Raw genomic sequence first — 14,500 nt, 5'->3', positions numbered from 1 at the left:
GGCCACCTTGAGCTGGCCACACGTGCACACGGGCACGGGCACAGTGACGAGAGCCTATAAATAGGCCAAGGGGTTCTTCATTTCAAAAGGTTGGAAATTTTGGAGAGAGGCGAAGCCCTGCTGGATTGGAGACTCGGAACTTAAAAAAGATTGAAACTTTGGGACTTCGGGGACTCACTCCTTCAGATCTGGTGCTCGGCGATCATCAACGTCAAATAAGGCAGGTGTTCGAGAGGATCAGATCTCAGATCTACGCAGGCATACTCCGGATCTAAGCTTGGTCTTAGATCCCGAGACTTGAGCGATTGTTTCCTTGGTGAATCAATCCCTCCCGGCTATTATTTCCTTCGTGGAATAATACCCGTCGTACTGCGTAGATCCGACCGGATCTAGATCTCGCGGTGGTCCACGGCAAACAACCCCGGCGCAGGCAAAGAACCCACAAAGCGAGCGACCGCAAAACAGGAGCTCGCGATTCGTTCGACAAACAAGGAAACAAAGTTGTAATTTTTCATTTCTTTTTATTTGATTTTCGTTGTAACCGGATCTTATAAAAAGACCGGATCTTTTGTAACTCAAAAAGTTGTAACTCAAGATGACAATGGAATCAATAACAAAGAAAGCAACGAATTTTCCAGCGAACAATCTGGCGACCACAGTGGGAGCCACCGATCTCGCTGCCGAGATTGGAGCGTCGCAGCCGCGGATTCAGATCCCAGTCGTGGAGGAGGTCGAATACGAGTTCGATCAGACCAAGTTCGAGGAGTACCTTTCATCCTCGTCTAGATCGACCTCCCCCCGCAAGTCCAAGAAGTCCAAGTTCTCTTCCAACAGAAAGGTGCGTTGGTACGAAGAAGTTGAAGCTACCAACGACGACCTCATCTCGATTGACGCCAAAGTTGCGTCAGGTGAGGCTCCACCAACCTCCAACCAGATCAAGCTGGTTCCAACCAATTCCTCCGTCACCAAAGGAGCGGTGACTCTCTCAAAGAGAGCCCGCCAAAGGCAACGCCAACGCTTGGCCAAACAATTCGCCAAAGCGATGGAGTCCACCGACGGAATCCGCTACAACGCGGATCTGAAGAACGGGAGAGGCAAACAGCCTCAACGGCTGATGAATGGCGACTCTTCCAAGCCGCCAATAATGGAATGGATCCGTGTCAAACGGAACCGATCGACGCTGGAGGAGCGCATTCGCAAGCGCCGCGCACTATCAGCGCAGGCACGGGTTCAAGCTGAAGAAGCCCGTAGAAAATGGAATGGGTCCGTGTCAAACGGAATCGTTCGACGCTGGAAGAACGCATCCGTAAACGCCGCGCACTATCAGCGCAGGCACGGGCTCAAGCTGAAGAAGCCCGTAGAAAGCTGCAGAAAGAGGTAGCTAAGAATCCGCCACCAACTCGCAAAGTTTGGAGGCCGAAGTTTGAAGCGGCAGTTCAGACCAAAAAGCAGCAACTGCGACCGTGGAAAGTGCAACCTCCGGCGAATCAGTCCAGACCGCCGATGATTTCCACAACTACTCCTGGAGATCATGCAGAGTCCTCCCGAAGGAGAAAGCCAGTCTTGGAGCGCCTCGGTCCAATTCCCGACGAGAGAGGCAAGGCTCCAGTTCAAGAGCGTTTGGGCCCGATGAAGAAGACCAGCAAGAACGTTTGGACCCACTACGAAAGCCCCAAACAACGCAACATGCTGGGGGTCGCCCCAAGCGCACTACTTTGCGCATTGAAGTTCAGGAGCCCGCTGAGAATTCACGCCCAAAAAGGCATGTCTCAAGGCGCGTGACTCTTGAAAGTCCAAGGAAGGCAATTCTCCCTCAGAAGGAAACGTTATCATCTGATGATGATTACGTTATACCTGAGAAATCGTGCCAACACACGATAGGTTGCTCTGACTTTCAAACGGACGAGCTGTACTATCGTGCTGGGGGTACGAGCAAAGCCAGAAAGGGGAGTCTTCGAAGGCTAGGAACTCGATGCCCTTGTTCGAAGCTCATTCGGGCGGTACTGTCTGAGTGCAACTGCATCAAGGTAGTCCCAGAGAGAATCTCAGTGTTCGAAAGGCTTAATACCGAAACGCCAAAACCAAGGCATAGGCGTTTCCGACAAAGAAGAACGGTGGCTAAAGACGGAGAATTTCCAAGGGTCACCGCCAACATGACCAGCAAAGAGACATCGACACAGGTTGATCTCAAGTCGTTTCTGGAAGCGTCCCGGTGTGTAACCCGTCTACAGTCCGGAGCCATCAAGCGAGGGACTTATGGTAGAATTCGGACAAGACTTCCTTCGGAAGGCGAAGAATCGGATGCCTGCTCTGCGTCGACGACCGGGTCCCGGTCCGGGCCGATAGGCTTTTTGGACACCCCTACTTAGAACCTTGCACACGCGGGGTGCTGATAGAATTCTTACTCCTATAAATGTAGACATCTACTGTCGGATATTGACGGTCGTAGTAGATAATAATAGTGATCGTTGTGATAGGTCAGGTGCCACCCTCTTTTTTTTTAGCTCACCGCATCCTACAGAAAGAACTCTGTGGATTCTTTTTTCCTGAAATCAGTAGGTGCGGGAGTAGGTGACGAATTTTAGGTCGCACTATCTGCTTATCATTTTGACCAAGTTTGGCCAACGACCAAGTCATGGCTACCCTAAGTACCTTGTTTGGACAAAATTTAACTAGTCAAATGAAAAATCTTCGCAAATTTTCAATATGTAAAAATTGTGAAAATCCTAGCAATTTGTAATTAAACCATTCGTCATTTTCTTCTGAGAATCTCATGGCCTAGAAGATTCCATAATGAAAAACACTAGAGGCACACCCTTGGGCACACTCTCAGCCACACCCCCTCACTTGCTACAGTGCAGAAAGCCCCACATGGGATTTTTTTAAAAAATCCCATATGGGACCCTCTGTACTGTAGCAGGTGAGGGGGTGTGGCTGAGAATGTGCCCAAGGGTGTACCTCTAGTGCCTCCCTTCCATAATTTCATTAAATGCGTTGCCCTCAAGAAATGTGTTGCGTCATTTGCATCCAACGACGTGACTCGGTTAATTCACATTATTAGGTATTTGGAATCGTTCATCTGGTAGATGTGAACGATTAGTAATTAATAGATCATAACATGGTTTGCGCATAAAAAAAATTTCCCCTCGAATTTCCCACTAGTTAAGGGAGCAAAAATTTTGAAAAATGTAAGTTAACCACAAAAAGCAATTACTTCCGCAACATTCACCCTCAGCCCAATTTCAGAACCTCTTGAGAAAAACGATTTCACCAATTTCAGAAAGGAGACCATCATCATTCCTGCAGTCTCCTGAAAACAATATTACTTGCACAGAAAACTTGACAAGCAAACTAATCAACAGAGAACAGGAAATAAACTCTCTTCAAGTGTTCATTCCTTACACATGTTTGTTTCCTTAGCTTACTTCCAACTCTGGAACGAATCGCTGGCAAATAGAACTGACATCTTTAGATAAAAAGGCAGAAAACTGCCTCGTAGAGAAATCATGCCCTTTTACCTCTATATTGGATAGTTCATTACAGGTAGAACCAAGTAATCAAGGCTCCTTAACAGCTACACCGCCTCCATTAAATCTCTCCAAAGATTATATTTGCAGACTAAGCATCCACGTATAAGTACTCTCTGCGACATCTCCATAATGTACCATACCGAATCCAACCCCGTATCTAAATGGCTGAGATGGGGACCTTTTAAATTAAGAGTGAAGATCGAGAGCATCTCAAAGATCTATCGTCTATCGTCGTCATTGGCTCTGCCTAGGTTCCCGTTTGGATTTCCAGTTGCTTGCTCGTTTTCTTATCAATAATTGGAGGATTATGGCTGTTAACTGTACCTTGCTCTGCTGTAGAAGAAGTATCCCGCTTGCTTTCAAACAGTCTGCCTGCTTTCCCAATTGCAAGGATCAACTCCAGCTGCTTCTGCTGTTGTTCCTGCAGAGATACCCAAGCATGGATACAATACAAATACAAAAGCTAATCAAAGATTGTCAACTTAAATACCCACTGCCAGAGCCAACTGAAAAGAAGATTTTAAAGGCAAAATATTACCATCTAGTTATGAAACAATTAGGGAAATTGAAGGCAAAAGTTGAAAAATGATGAGGGGTTTGCTTTTCATTTATGGATGATGCCCTTGTTAACGAGGAATTAGTTGCTAAAAATGCTGCAATATTTGCTGAACATGCTACCTTTTGTGATATGTAGACTTGTTCATGATTTGGTTGGTCAGAAATAAATAAAGGAAATGATCCTCCTATGCAGCCAAAGCTGATATAACTCCATTCCTAACAACTAAACAGCCCCAGTTTTCACCTTGGCTCTCAATTTACACCGAAGGCTGATTTCAGGTTAGCAACCAGTTATTACTAACTCAGTCAACTATTTCATCGAGCTGTCTCTTACTTTGAGTTATGCTAATCCCTTGTTGTTTGGTAGAGCATAGTTGACGTTAGTGAGGATGCTGATCGACCAAAGATTGAAGATTGAAGTGCATACACGCTCGAAACCAAGAATTATTTTCGTCTTACAGGATAATAGACAATACAAGCTCTCAGTGCTCAACCTACAACCTTTCTTCTACCCAGCACAGGTTAAATGTAAATGTTTTGTACAGTTGAACTTGGACCTATTCTGACAGTGAATGCCGCATAATTAGAAACCAGTGCAAAACTCCATCTTGAATTACCTCTTAATAATGTGATCAGCCCTCAGCAGTCAAAGATGATTATCTTTTTCTTTAAAAAAAGAAAGAAAGAAAAAGGATGACCACTATCCTTTCAACTACATATAAGAATACAAAAATCAACAAATGTAGACGACTATGAACAGCATGTCGAAGAACTTAAATTGAAGGGGAAAATTCACCGAAGGCCAATAACGGACAAAATGTTCTATTTTTCATATTGAACTGATGCAGGACAACTGTACTTGTTTAGCAAGCTCACAGGACTAGAAAATGAAATTGAATGTACCATTAGACATAGAAAACATGTCTCATGGAACCACTAAGACAAAAGAGATCAAGTTAGGATGTAAGTTGTATCCAATTGTCCATCTAGCTGCCGGGTACTTACTTTTTTGGAACTTGGAAGCGCGCAAAATGAATGATAATGGAGATTATGAACTCATCACCAATGTATTCAATCAGGTTCTCATCTATCAGTATTAGGAGCGCATCATAATCTTACATCAGGTCAAATTTGTCTTATGATCTTATATCAGTCAGAATCACTTTCTAAGTCATTAAATTGAGTTTTAGTCTTTATAATTCCATCAAAATAGCTTGAAATACAGAGAGAGAAAATTCCCCTTTTGTGTATGTAGGTAAAAAGTATTTTATATTTTTCTTAAACCCTTTGTATAAAGATAACTGGACTTCAACACAGATGTACTATAAGTTTTAGTAAGTACTTCGCATTTGTTTTTTCTTTCTTTTTTTGCAAAAGTTCACAAAGAATGGTTGTTGACATTTGTCTAGATTAGGATCCAATTATGATTCCAATCTAGAGTGTCGAATGTGTGTTCCTTAGCGATTAATCATGCACAATTTCTAAAATTGCTTTAGTCAACAAGGCTCTAAGTGAACCACATCATATGAAAGTCTTTCCACTACATTCACGAGGCTTGACCAATTTAAACGGAAAATAGTAGGACTTGACAGCATCCAACAAATAAACATTTTTGAGAAATTGATCAGCAACAATAATCAAAATGTAGTCAAATTGCAATGATATTATTTTTAATAATATAAAATTTCCACTATTTAAGTAAATTAAAGTTACATAAACTCACAATCGGTTTTCCCAGTTTATCTATTAACTGTCACGGTTTCACCTTCTTCTAACTGTTTCTTGGTCCAGGAGAATTTTAGAAGTCAGTGCCTAGGTTCAACATATAAAGTGCAAAACTTACTAGGTACATTTTCTCTAACCACCAAATCACTTCTAGTCTAGGATTATGGAAGCTCCTCTCTTGTCCACGTTTTCCTTGCACAAGAACTTGACACAAGTTTTAGAATGTCACATATTGTTATCTTCCGTTTAGTGTGTTCCATCATCAACAAATTATTATGGGAAAAGAACTTGCTAGGAATGATGTGGGAAATGATGATACTAAACTAACTGTTGAGTTTTTGACATAGAATCATATATTGTTCAACTGTGTCCAGGTGATCATGTCTCACAGCTAAAATATCTCCTGATATTATGATAGAAGCAACTAGGCATTTGTTTAGATTGTATGCCTGCTCAGTTGCATTCACGCAAGGAAAAGAAGATGGCTCAAAAGGATGACATTATAACACTCGAGGTACAAACTAAAAATAGATTGACCCAGAAAATTGAGCATTTGCTATGCTTTATAAAGAATAACGAGCAAAATTGACCGTGCGTTGCCGCTGAATTTGCGCGTAAACAATAAAAAAATATAGTTTAAGTATTTGACCTAAAAGTATATTGTACACCTAATACTTTGAATAAAATAGCAAGTTAAAGCAAAATATATCATCTTACAATGATACAAAACTACTAACATACAATAGTTAAAAATTTTCTTGCAAGTATGTTAGAACCAAGGTGATCTAGAAAGTGTGTGGGTCTAAAAGTAAATGAAGGTAAAACTTTCGGTTTGGAGATAAAAATTCATTTTATAAAGTGAGTGAGTTTAAAAATAAATGAAGCAACACACACACACACACACATCTACAGTTCACTATGTTGCGAGATTAACATGGAAAAAGCTAAAAAATAATGGTTAAGTCATCTTATCACATAGTACACCTAACCATTTAGGAAAAATTACTATGAATATGAGTGGGGTCAAAAAATAGAGGGGAACTTTGGGCTTAGAGCCAAAAAAACCAAATAAAAAACTTTATGGATTAAATAGTTAGTTAAAAAATACACCGTAGATGACCACTTTAAACAAAAATATAATGACTCACAATGTATATCAAATCAAAATAGATTTAAATAAAATGTTGAGTATTTTGTGTTTAAGAGTACCTTTGGATTTAGAACGAAAATATACGAGTTTAAAACTAAATAGTATGACTTTGGATTTAGAACGAAAATATACAACGTTTTAACAAAATATACTCACATATGATGAGTGGTGAAAATGTAAAGTGAGTTTAAGATTTGTTCGGATGAGTATTTTGGATCTCAAGAGTGATCTTGGAGGTGATTGACTTTAATAATAAATGAAGATAAGATTTTAGGCGTATACATAAAAACTCCTTTTAGGAAGAGAGTAAGTTCAAAAGGCAATAGGCTAAAATTTTGAGTTTATACACAAGAAAACATTTTTGATGGCTGCCTTAATACAACACGGTTAAGTATTTTATTTATAATATATATGGTGTATCAAAACAGTAGGATTTCTACAAAAACCACCCTAAGTGGGGTGGTTTACACCATTAATAGAATAACCATAATTTATAAACTAATCATTTAACCACCCATGAGTGGTATAGATTACCCTATTAGATAGGGTGTTTTGAAGAATCTCTACTCTACCTAACAACTTAGAATAAAACTTCACATGTAAAATAAAATATAACAACTTACATGTATATAAAACTGCCAGAATACTTTTGATTTAGAAAAAATCTTTGCACAGTGGATGAACTTAAAAATAAATGAGCATAAATCCTTGAACTTATAGGAAAAAACTGATCTACCATTTACGGCATTGCAACAACATGGAAAACAGCCTAAAGTAATGCTTAAGCATTTGGTCTAAAATACTGTACACCTAGATTATTAGAAAAGAACTAGAGTAAGCCAAAGTGGAATATAACAACTTAAACCATACATACAAACTGTGACAAATTGGGCTTAAAAATAGGTTACTATAGTTTGTTGACTCTAAGAGCGATTTTCGAGGTGTGTAGTTTAAAAATAAATATATCCAATACTTTGGATTTATAACTAAAAAAATCCTTGCAATGGGTGGGAGCTAAATAATCAATCTACGGTTGCAACATATGATATAACAAGTTAATGAAATATAAATTAAGTTTAAAAGTAATTCATTAGAGTATTTTAGGTAAAAGATTGATTATAAAGTGAGTGAATTTAAAAAAAAATTAGGGAATTTTGGCTTTATAGCAAAAAAAACTCTTCATATGGTCCATCATTATATTATTATATTATATTATTGGAGTTGATGTATTTCAGGTTTATGATTAAATTTTCAAGTGGGTGGACTTAAAATTAAATTGAATTAGCTTATTGGGTTTATAGATAAAAATCCTATTAATTTATTATTACTTCTAACTACATTGAACTAATGTTGCGAAGTTGAGAAAAGTTTCAAACCCGTGGAGCGTTATGTACCAGAGATGAATTTTTGAAGTGGTTGACTTATAAGCAAATTGGGTTGAACGTTGGGTTTGTAAACAAAAATTACCTATTGTCTCTTTTAACAATAAGCTATTGGGGTGTGATGTAGAAATGAATGTTGTCAAGCTACAGTGCTAACCCCAATAGCTTTAGTATATAGATAAATATTCACCAATCCTCTTAAGGTGTGCTTCCTACTAGAAATCAAAAAAGGCCATCTCCATGACTAGTCTGGACTAGAACACAAAGCAAATAGCAGGCATGAAAAAACTGCTGTTCCAGACGCTACAACAAAGCCCAAATGTAAGACCTACCTGCATTGCCAATAAGACCTTCTGAATTTCACCAAGCTCCTTTTCAAGAATGTCTTCTTGCAATGCTAGAGCACGAGTAGCCTCTGAGTTCTTCCGCGCCAAAGCCGCAGCCTGTAGGGATCAATTACACTTCAATTTCACCATCAAGACAAATCTATGATGCTTGAAGCAAAAAATTAAGACAACGATGATGCTTGGGGTTCTTTATAAGTAAAACTTTTTGTCCTTGAGATACAAGGGTCATAATGTTTAGGAAGATCAAACAAGGCCAACAAGACGACGAAAACAAACTCAACACGTAATGATTGAATATTTCAGCGTGCAATATGTTGCCCTTGAAAAAAATTTCTTTTTCTTTTTCCTTTTCAGGAAGCGTGAATTCCTATCCAGAAAATCATAACTAGGATTATCACTAAACTACAATCCAGCCATGGTAAAGACTAAAGAGAAATAATAGAGGGATGAGCCGCAAGGCCATAACAGAGCTGAATGGGAGAATAAAATTCAAATATAAGCAACAAAAAACATGAATACAGTATTTTTTGTTGTTGTTCGTCGCCTATTATCTTTCTAATGCTAAACTATATGTTGCAAGAAAGTTGCAACTTGCATGTTTACATGTTAAATTAAATGAGAAGGGTGTGACTAAAGCGACAAATTGCAGATACAAAGTTGCAGAACAATAAGTTAGGCTAAATGATCATGGGAGGCAATGCACTTAAAGTTTTTCTGTCAGAGGTATAAGAGCATGCACAATGGCAAGAACTGTAGTTAATGGATTGTCATTCTCACAGGTTTGGAAGGTGTAAGAAAAAGGTATCTAGGAGAGGAATTACTCTTGATCTAGAACTGATAACCAACTCCAATTTCTACCCAATTACAAAATACAACAAAGTTCCTAGCGCCTCAATCTTCATTCGTTCATAATCATATCATACATGTGAAATATGTGAACAGGTCACTATTGCCCAAAATGATACAATAGATACAATAGCTAGTGGTCTACACAACTTAGACAACTAGAACATCAATCATCAATGTACTAACTCCATTAAACGTGAGAAGGTCGACTTCCGCTGATTTCTGCAAACATATATAAAATGCACACCAAATAATGGGGAAGGTTTTTGAGCAAATACTATGATGTCTAAAAGACCACACTTAAGATAGTATAACTAACATAATCTTGTCCATGAACCCTTTTTTTTAACTTTTTTGAAGATGCTGATATTTATCAAAACTTGGACTGTCACTAACATTGTAGACAAGCTGTGATAAACGAAAATAAGAAGCTGATATGAACCTCCAGAATGTATCTAGCTGCTCATATGAACTCCATATATCTTTATTTGTTCTTTACTCGATTGTTTGATAAAAAATTAAACAAAAACCAAACACCAGGGTTGGGCCTAATAGCTGAATGGAAGCAATAAATTCATATAACTAATCCTTAAGTCATGGGATAAATGATTTTTTGTTGTTGTTGTTCTTGTTGTCGACATCGTCGTATCACTAGGTTGCCTACGCATTAGCTTTCTAATGCTAAATTGATATCTAGAAGATAAACTGCTACAAAACAACATGTTAAAGAAAATAAGGAAGAGATACTAGATTGACAAATTGCAGATAGAAAGTTATAGAATAATACATAAAGTAAATAAAAGTAAATGAAGATAAGAGGTGATGAGGTCAGAAATTTACTATTAATATATAGCAGGCAAACAACATGAGAATGAAATGATATCATCATTACATGGATCGGAGGGTTTATGAACCAAGGGTAACCAATACTGTTCTACTCCATGGTTAATCTATAAGACTATAACTGACACTTGATTACCAACAACCATTGCCAATCTCCACTACAAAAAATCAACGAATGTTCAAGGGCCTCAACAATCATAACTATAACACCAACAAAAAATAAAGATAAAATAAAAATGAAAAAAATCAAGTCACTATTGATTGATCAAGATCATCTAGCTAGTGACTGAGCAATCATGATTCACTTCGATTATGTAAAGAGTCTATCGGGGCTAAGAAGGTCGATGTCGGTTAATTTCGTAAGTAAAATGCATGGTGCTAGAAATAGGGCAACATTTTTTAACAAACTTTTACCTTGAAATGACCAACTTTATGGACTGGCTTTTGATAAATATTCAGAATTTAGGTGTTTCTTCATGGAAGAAAGCACCAGCTTTTTATGGAGAAATTTTTAAAACAGCCCTTTTTCAATTTTATTGGGCAAAATCGACCGTCTCACAAATTAATTAGCAAAACCGACCGAAAAGGGTCGTTTTTTGCAATTACGGAACTGCACGGGACTAGTAGTCCCGTGCAGTCCGCCTACCCCACCAGCTCCCTTTCTTTTCGTCATTCTTTCGTTCTGTCTTTCGTTCATTCTTCCCCGAAGAAAAAAAAAACCTACCTGGACCGTCACAACCACAAACGCAACCGGATCACGAACTCGTCGAAGGGCGGTATGGAGGACGACGAAGACAAAGGAGGAGGAGGAGAGTTCTTGGATGTATGTAAACTACAGGTTATATACATTACAAAACTATTTAGGGATGTGGTTTTTGGATTTGTAGTCGATAATATCGTGTGATATGTTTGATTTGTTTGATTAGTGGGAGTTTGTGGTGTTATTATGTTGGATTTGTTTGTTAGTGGGAGTTTGTGGTGTGATGTGATTTGTTTGATTTGAAATGAGTATGTGGTGAAATCAGTATGTAATTTGTTAGTGGGAGTTTGTGTGGATGTATGCACAGGGACTACATGAAATGCAGTGGTGAAATGAGTATGTGACTTGTTAGAGGAAGTTTGTGTTGATGTATGCACAGGAACTACTTGAAATGCAGACAAAAAGTGCACAAAAAAGTGCACAAAAATGTGCACAGCAAGTGCACAGGACTGCTAGTCCCGTGCACTTGGTGTTCGCTCTCTCTGCTTAAATGTCGGGACTGCTAGTCCCGACTTTTAAGCAGAGAGAGCAGCTGCTGGAACACCAAGTGTACGGGACTGCTAGTCCCGTGCACTTGGTATTGCAGCTGCTCTCTGCTTAAAAGTCGGGACTAGCAGTCCCGACTTTTAAGCAGAGAGGGCAGCCGTTGCTGAACACCAAGTGCACGGGACTAGCAGTCCTGTGCACTTCGTAAAAGACCCTCCGCTGCAAAACCGACTCTTTTCTTCTGAAAAGGATCGGTTTTGCTAATATTTTTCAGTTTAGGTCGATTTTGCCTATTAAATTTTAAAAATGGTTGGTTTTAAAAATTTCTCCGCTTTTTATTTAGTAGATAAAAATGCAAGGGTTGCTAGGAATGATAAGAGCCAATCCATTGTTAGAGTGAACATCAAACAAAATATTAACAAGAATGAAGCAAGAAAAGCAAACATCACCTCAGTAATGGGCTCTTTCAAAGCCTTCCTAGTAACCCTAAACCTAATTCCAAGCTTCTCGAGCTGCCTCGAGAGGACCCGAACAATGGTAACCGAGCTCCTCAGCTCCTCCTCCACCTTCTCAATCCTCGCAACCAAATCAACACCCACTCCAGTCTCAGCCTTCCTACAAATCCTCCCCCATTGCCTCCGGCGAATCAAACTCCCAATCGCCACCGAGCCCACCAACATCAGCAACTGACAAACAAGTATCCTGTTGCCCGAGCTCGACTGCAAGCTTTTCACTGCACCAGGAATCAAGAACCCAACAATACACCCAATCGAGTAGACAGCTGGCGGGATAATGAACAGTATCTCGGTCATCGAAAGGATCGAGTCCAAGCTCAATTCGCTGGAAGCCTCTCTGTGTTGACTCCCGTCAATGCTTTGACCTTGAAAAAGATCACAATTTTAGCTCGTTGAACATAGAGATTGAATTTGATTCGGATGTTACCAGATGAAAAGGCCTCGAATCCGACGAGAAGAGCGGTGCTCAGCGAGCACGAACTCTCCGCGCATCTGAAAGAGGGGAATCAGAGAAAGTAAGAATCTGCAGTCGGTTTCTGGGGACTGGAAACGAGTAGAGATTTTGGGGACGAGGAATCGTCGGTAGGCTCTGAGCGAATGCAATTGACATGGATTCAACTGCAATTTTCTTTGAAATTGGATGCTTTTCGATTAAATTCAGATGAGAATGAGAGGCATTGGATCGAAACTAGGGCATCCCTTCTTTCTTTTTCTTTTTTTTTTGCTCTTGGTGTCGGGGTGAGACGGAGATCACGAGGGAGGAGAAGACGAGGCCTCTTAATCTGACCGGCGACGGATGTTATCGTCTTTGGGGTCGCAAGCGCAAGTTGGGATCAGGGAGCCCGGGAAAATTATTGATACCCCCCTTTTACTTTTCATAATTTCTGACAAGGCCTGAAGGAGGCTCGCTTAAATTACGGAAAACGCCCATTTAACATTTTACAGGGCACTTGGATAAGTGGAGCTATTTCTATTAAGGGAAAAATGCTTCCAGCCCCCAAATTCGTAACAAATATGCTTCCCCCTCCCAAGACTTTTTCAACGCTCTAAAAACCCCCAAATTCGTAATAACTGTGCTCTGAGCCCCCAAAACACAAAGCCCAAGAATTTTACACAGGTAAAGACTATAATACCCATTCTCTCTCTCTAATATTATATTCGTAATAACCATACAATCCCTCCTCTCTCCCTCCTCCTTCCCCCACCATTTTTGCCCTAGCCCCCTCCGTCCCTTCTGCAACCCTCGTGGCGGCCGAAGCTCCTCTCCGGTCTCACGCCTCGACCCCTCGCCTCTGCTCGCTGAGATCCTCCGTGTCCACCGCTGATCCCAGCGCGGCGTCTGCTCGACCCCTCGGCCTTTGCTCGCCGAGAATATTTCATGAAGCTCAGAACCTCAACCTTAACCTGTCCCTGCAGTCTGGGCCTCGTCCCGAGCACGCACGAGTTTTCTCGTGTAACTATTGCAGACAGACTTTTTACAGCACCCAAGCTCTTGGAGGACACCAGAATGCACACAAGCTGGAGCGCAACCTAGCGAAGAAGAGCAGAGAGATGGCTAATGATTGAATTGATCTCGTAATGACACGTGCGAACTTGATGTTCAACCCGAAACCTTAACAACCAACGCGTATAGCTTTAACAACCAACACGTGATCTTAACAACCAACGTGTAACCTTAACAAGCAACCTGTAACCTTAACAACCAACACGTAAATCGTTTGGCTTTTGAAAATTCGTAACATTAACAACCAACGCGTAACCTTAACAAGCAACCCGAAACATTAACAAGCAACCCGAAACCTTAACGAGCAACCCGAAACCTTAACAACCAACGCGTATAACTTTAACAACCAACACGTAACCTTAACAACCAACGTGTAACCTTAACAAGCAACCTGTAACTTTAACAACCAACACATAAATCGTTTGGCTTTTGAAAATTTCATTAAAATTAAAAGTGAAATATTATTACAAAATCTAGCTCACTCCCACTACCTAAAACAAATGTATGCATCATCGTCTTCTTCCTCTACCCTGTCAACGGTCTCAAAACCATGGCAGTCCACCTCCTCATGAGTGTTGAGTGGTAAAATGAAAGTAATCATACATTGCACAGTTTTATGTGGTGCTGTAAGCATGAATTTTCTGAAGAAAAGTATAGAATTGTTACTGCTTTTTATTTTATGAAGTTATGAATTATTATAGTAGAAGTACAAAAAATTAAAGCTTTTTTTTTTCTATTTCCTTCCTTTTTTTTATTTTTATGAAGGTTTTACGAGTTGCTTGTGAATGTTACGGGTTTGCTTGTTAAGGTTACACGTTGGTTGTGAATGTTACGCGTTGATTGTTAAGGTTACG

At 39.7% G+C, this 14,500-nt stretch overlaps 1 protein-coding gene across 1 annotated transcript; it reads right to left on the bottom strand.

Moving 5' to 3' along the window:
- On the bottom strand, positions 3,253-13,005 carry LOC109832765. Its single transcript, XM_020400174.1, has 4 exons — positions 12,570-13,005; positions 12,077-12,507; positions 8,678-8,788; positions 3,253-3,951 (listed from the first exon to the last, which is right to left on the bottom strand). The coding sequence occupies exons 2-4, from the start codon at positions 12,437-12,439 to the stop codon at positions 3,778-3,780; spliced, it is 648 nt and encodes a 215-aa protein (XP_020255763.1). The 5' UTR covers positions 12,440-12,507; positions 12,570-13,005; the 3' UTR covers positions 3,253-3,777.

This window comes from Asparagus officinalis, chromosome 3 (assembly GCF_001876935.1).
Source record: "Asparagus officinalis chromosome 3, Aspof.V1, whole genome shotgun sequence".
Taxonomy (NCBI): Eukaryota; Viridiplantae; Streptophyta; class Magnoliopsida; order Asparagales; family Asparagaceae; genus Asparagus; species Asparagus officinalis.
Note: the sequence above shows the minus strand (reverse complement) of the source record. Positions and strands in the feature narration are given on the sequence as shown.

What these genes read in the sequence shown, in the direction of transcription:
- LOC109832765 (XM_020400174.1), bottom strand. Translation starts at nt 12,439, where the DNA reads ATGACCGAGATACTGTTCATTATCCCGCCAGCTGTCTACTCGATTGGG. An exon ending in TGAAAGAGCCCATTACTGAG is followed by an intron (nt 8,789 to 12,076) that starts GTGATGTTTGCT and finishes TGATCCCTACAG; the next exon opens with GCTGCGGCTTTGGCGCGGAA. An exon ending in AGGTCTTATTGGCAATGCAG is followed by an intron (nt 3,952 to 8,677) that starts GTAGGTCTTACA and finishes GTATCTCTGCAG; the next exon opens with GAACAACAGCAGAAGCAGCT.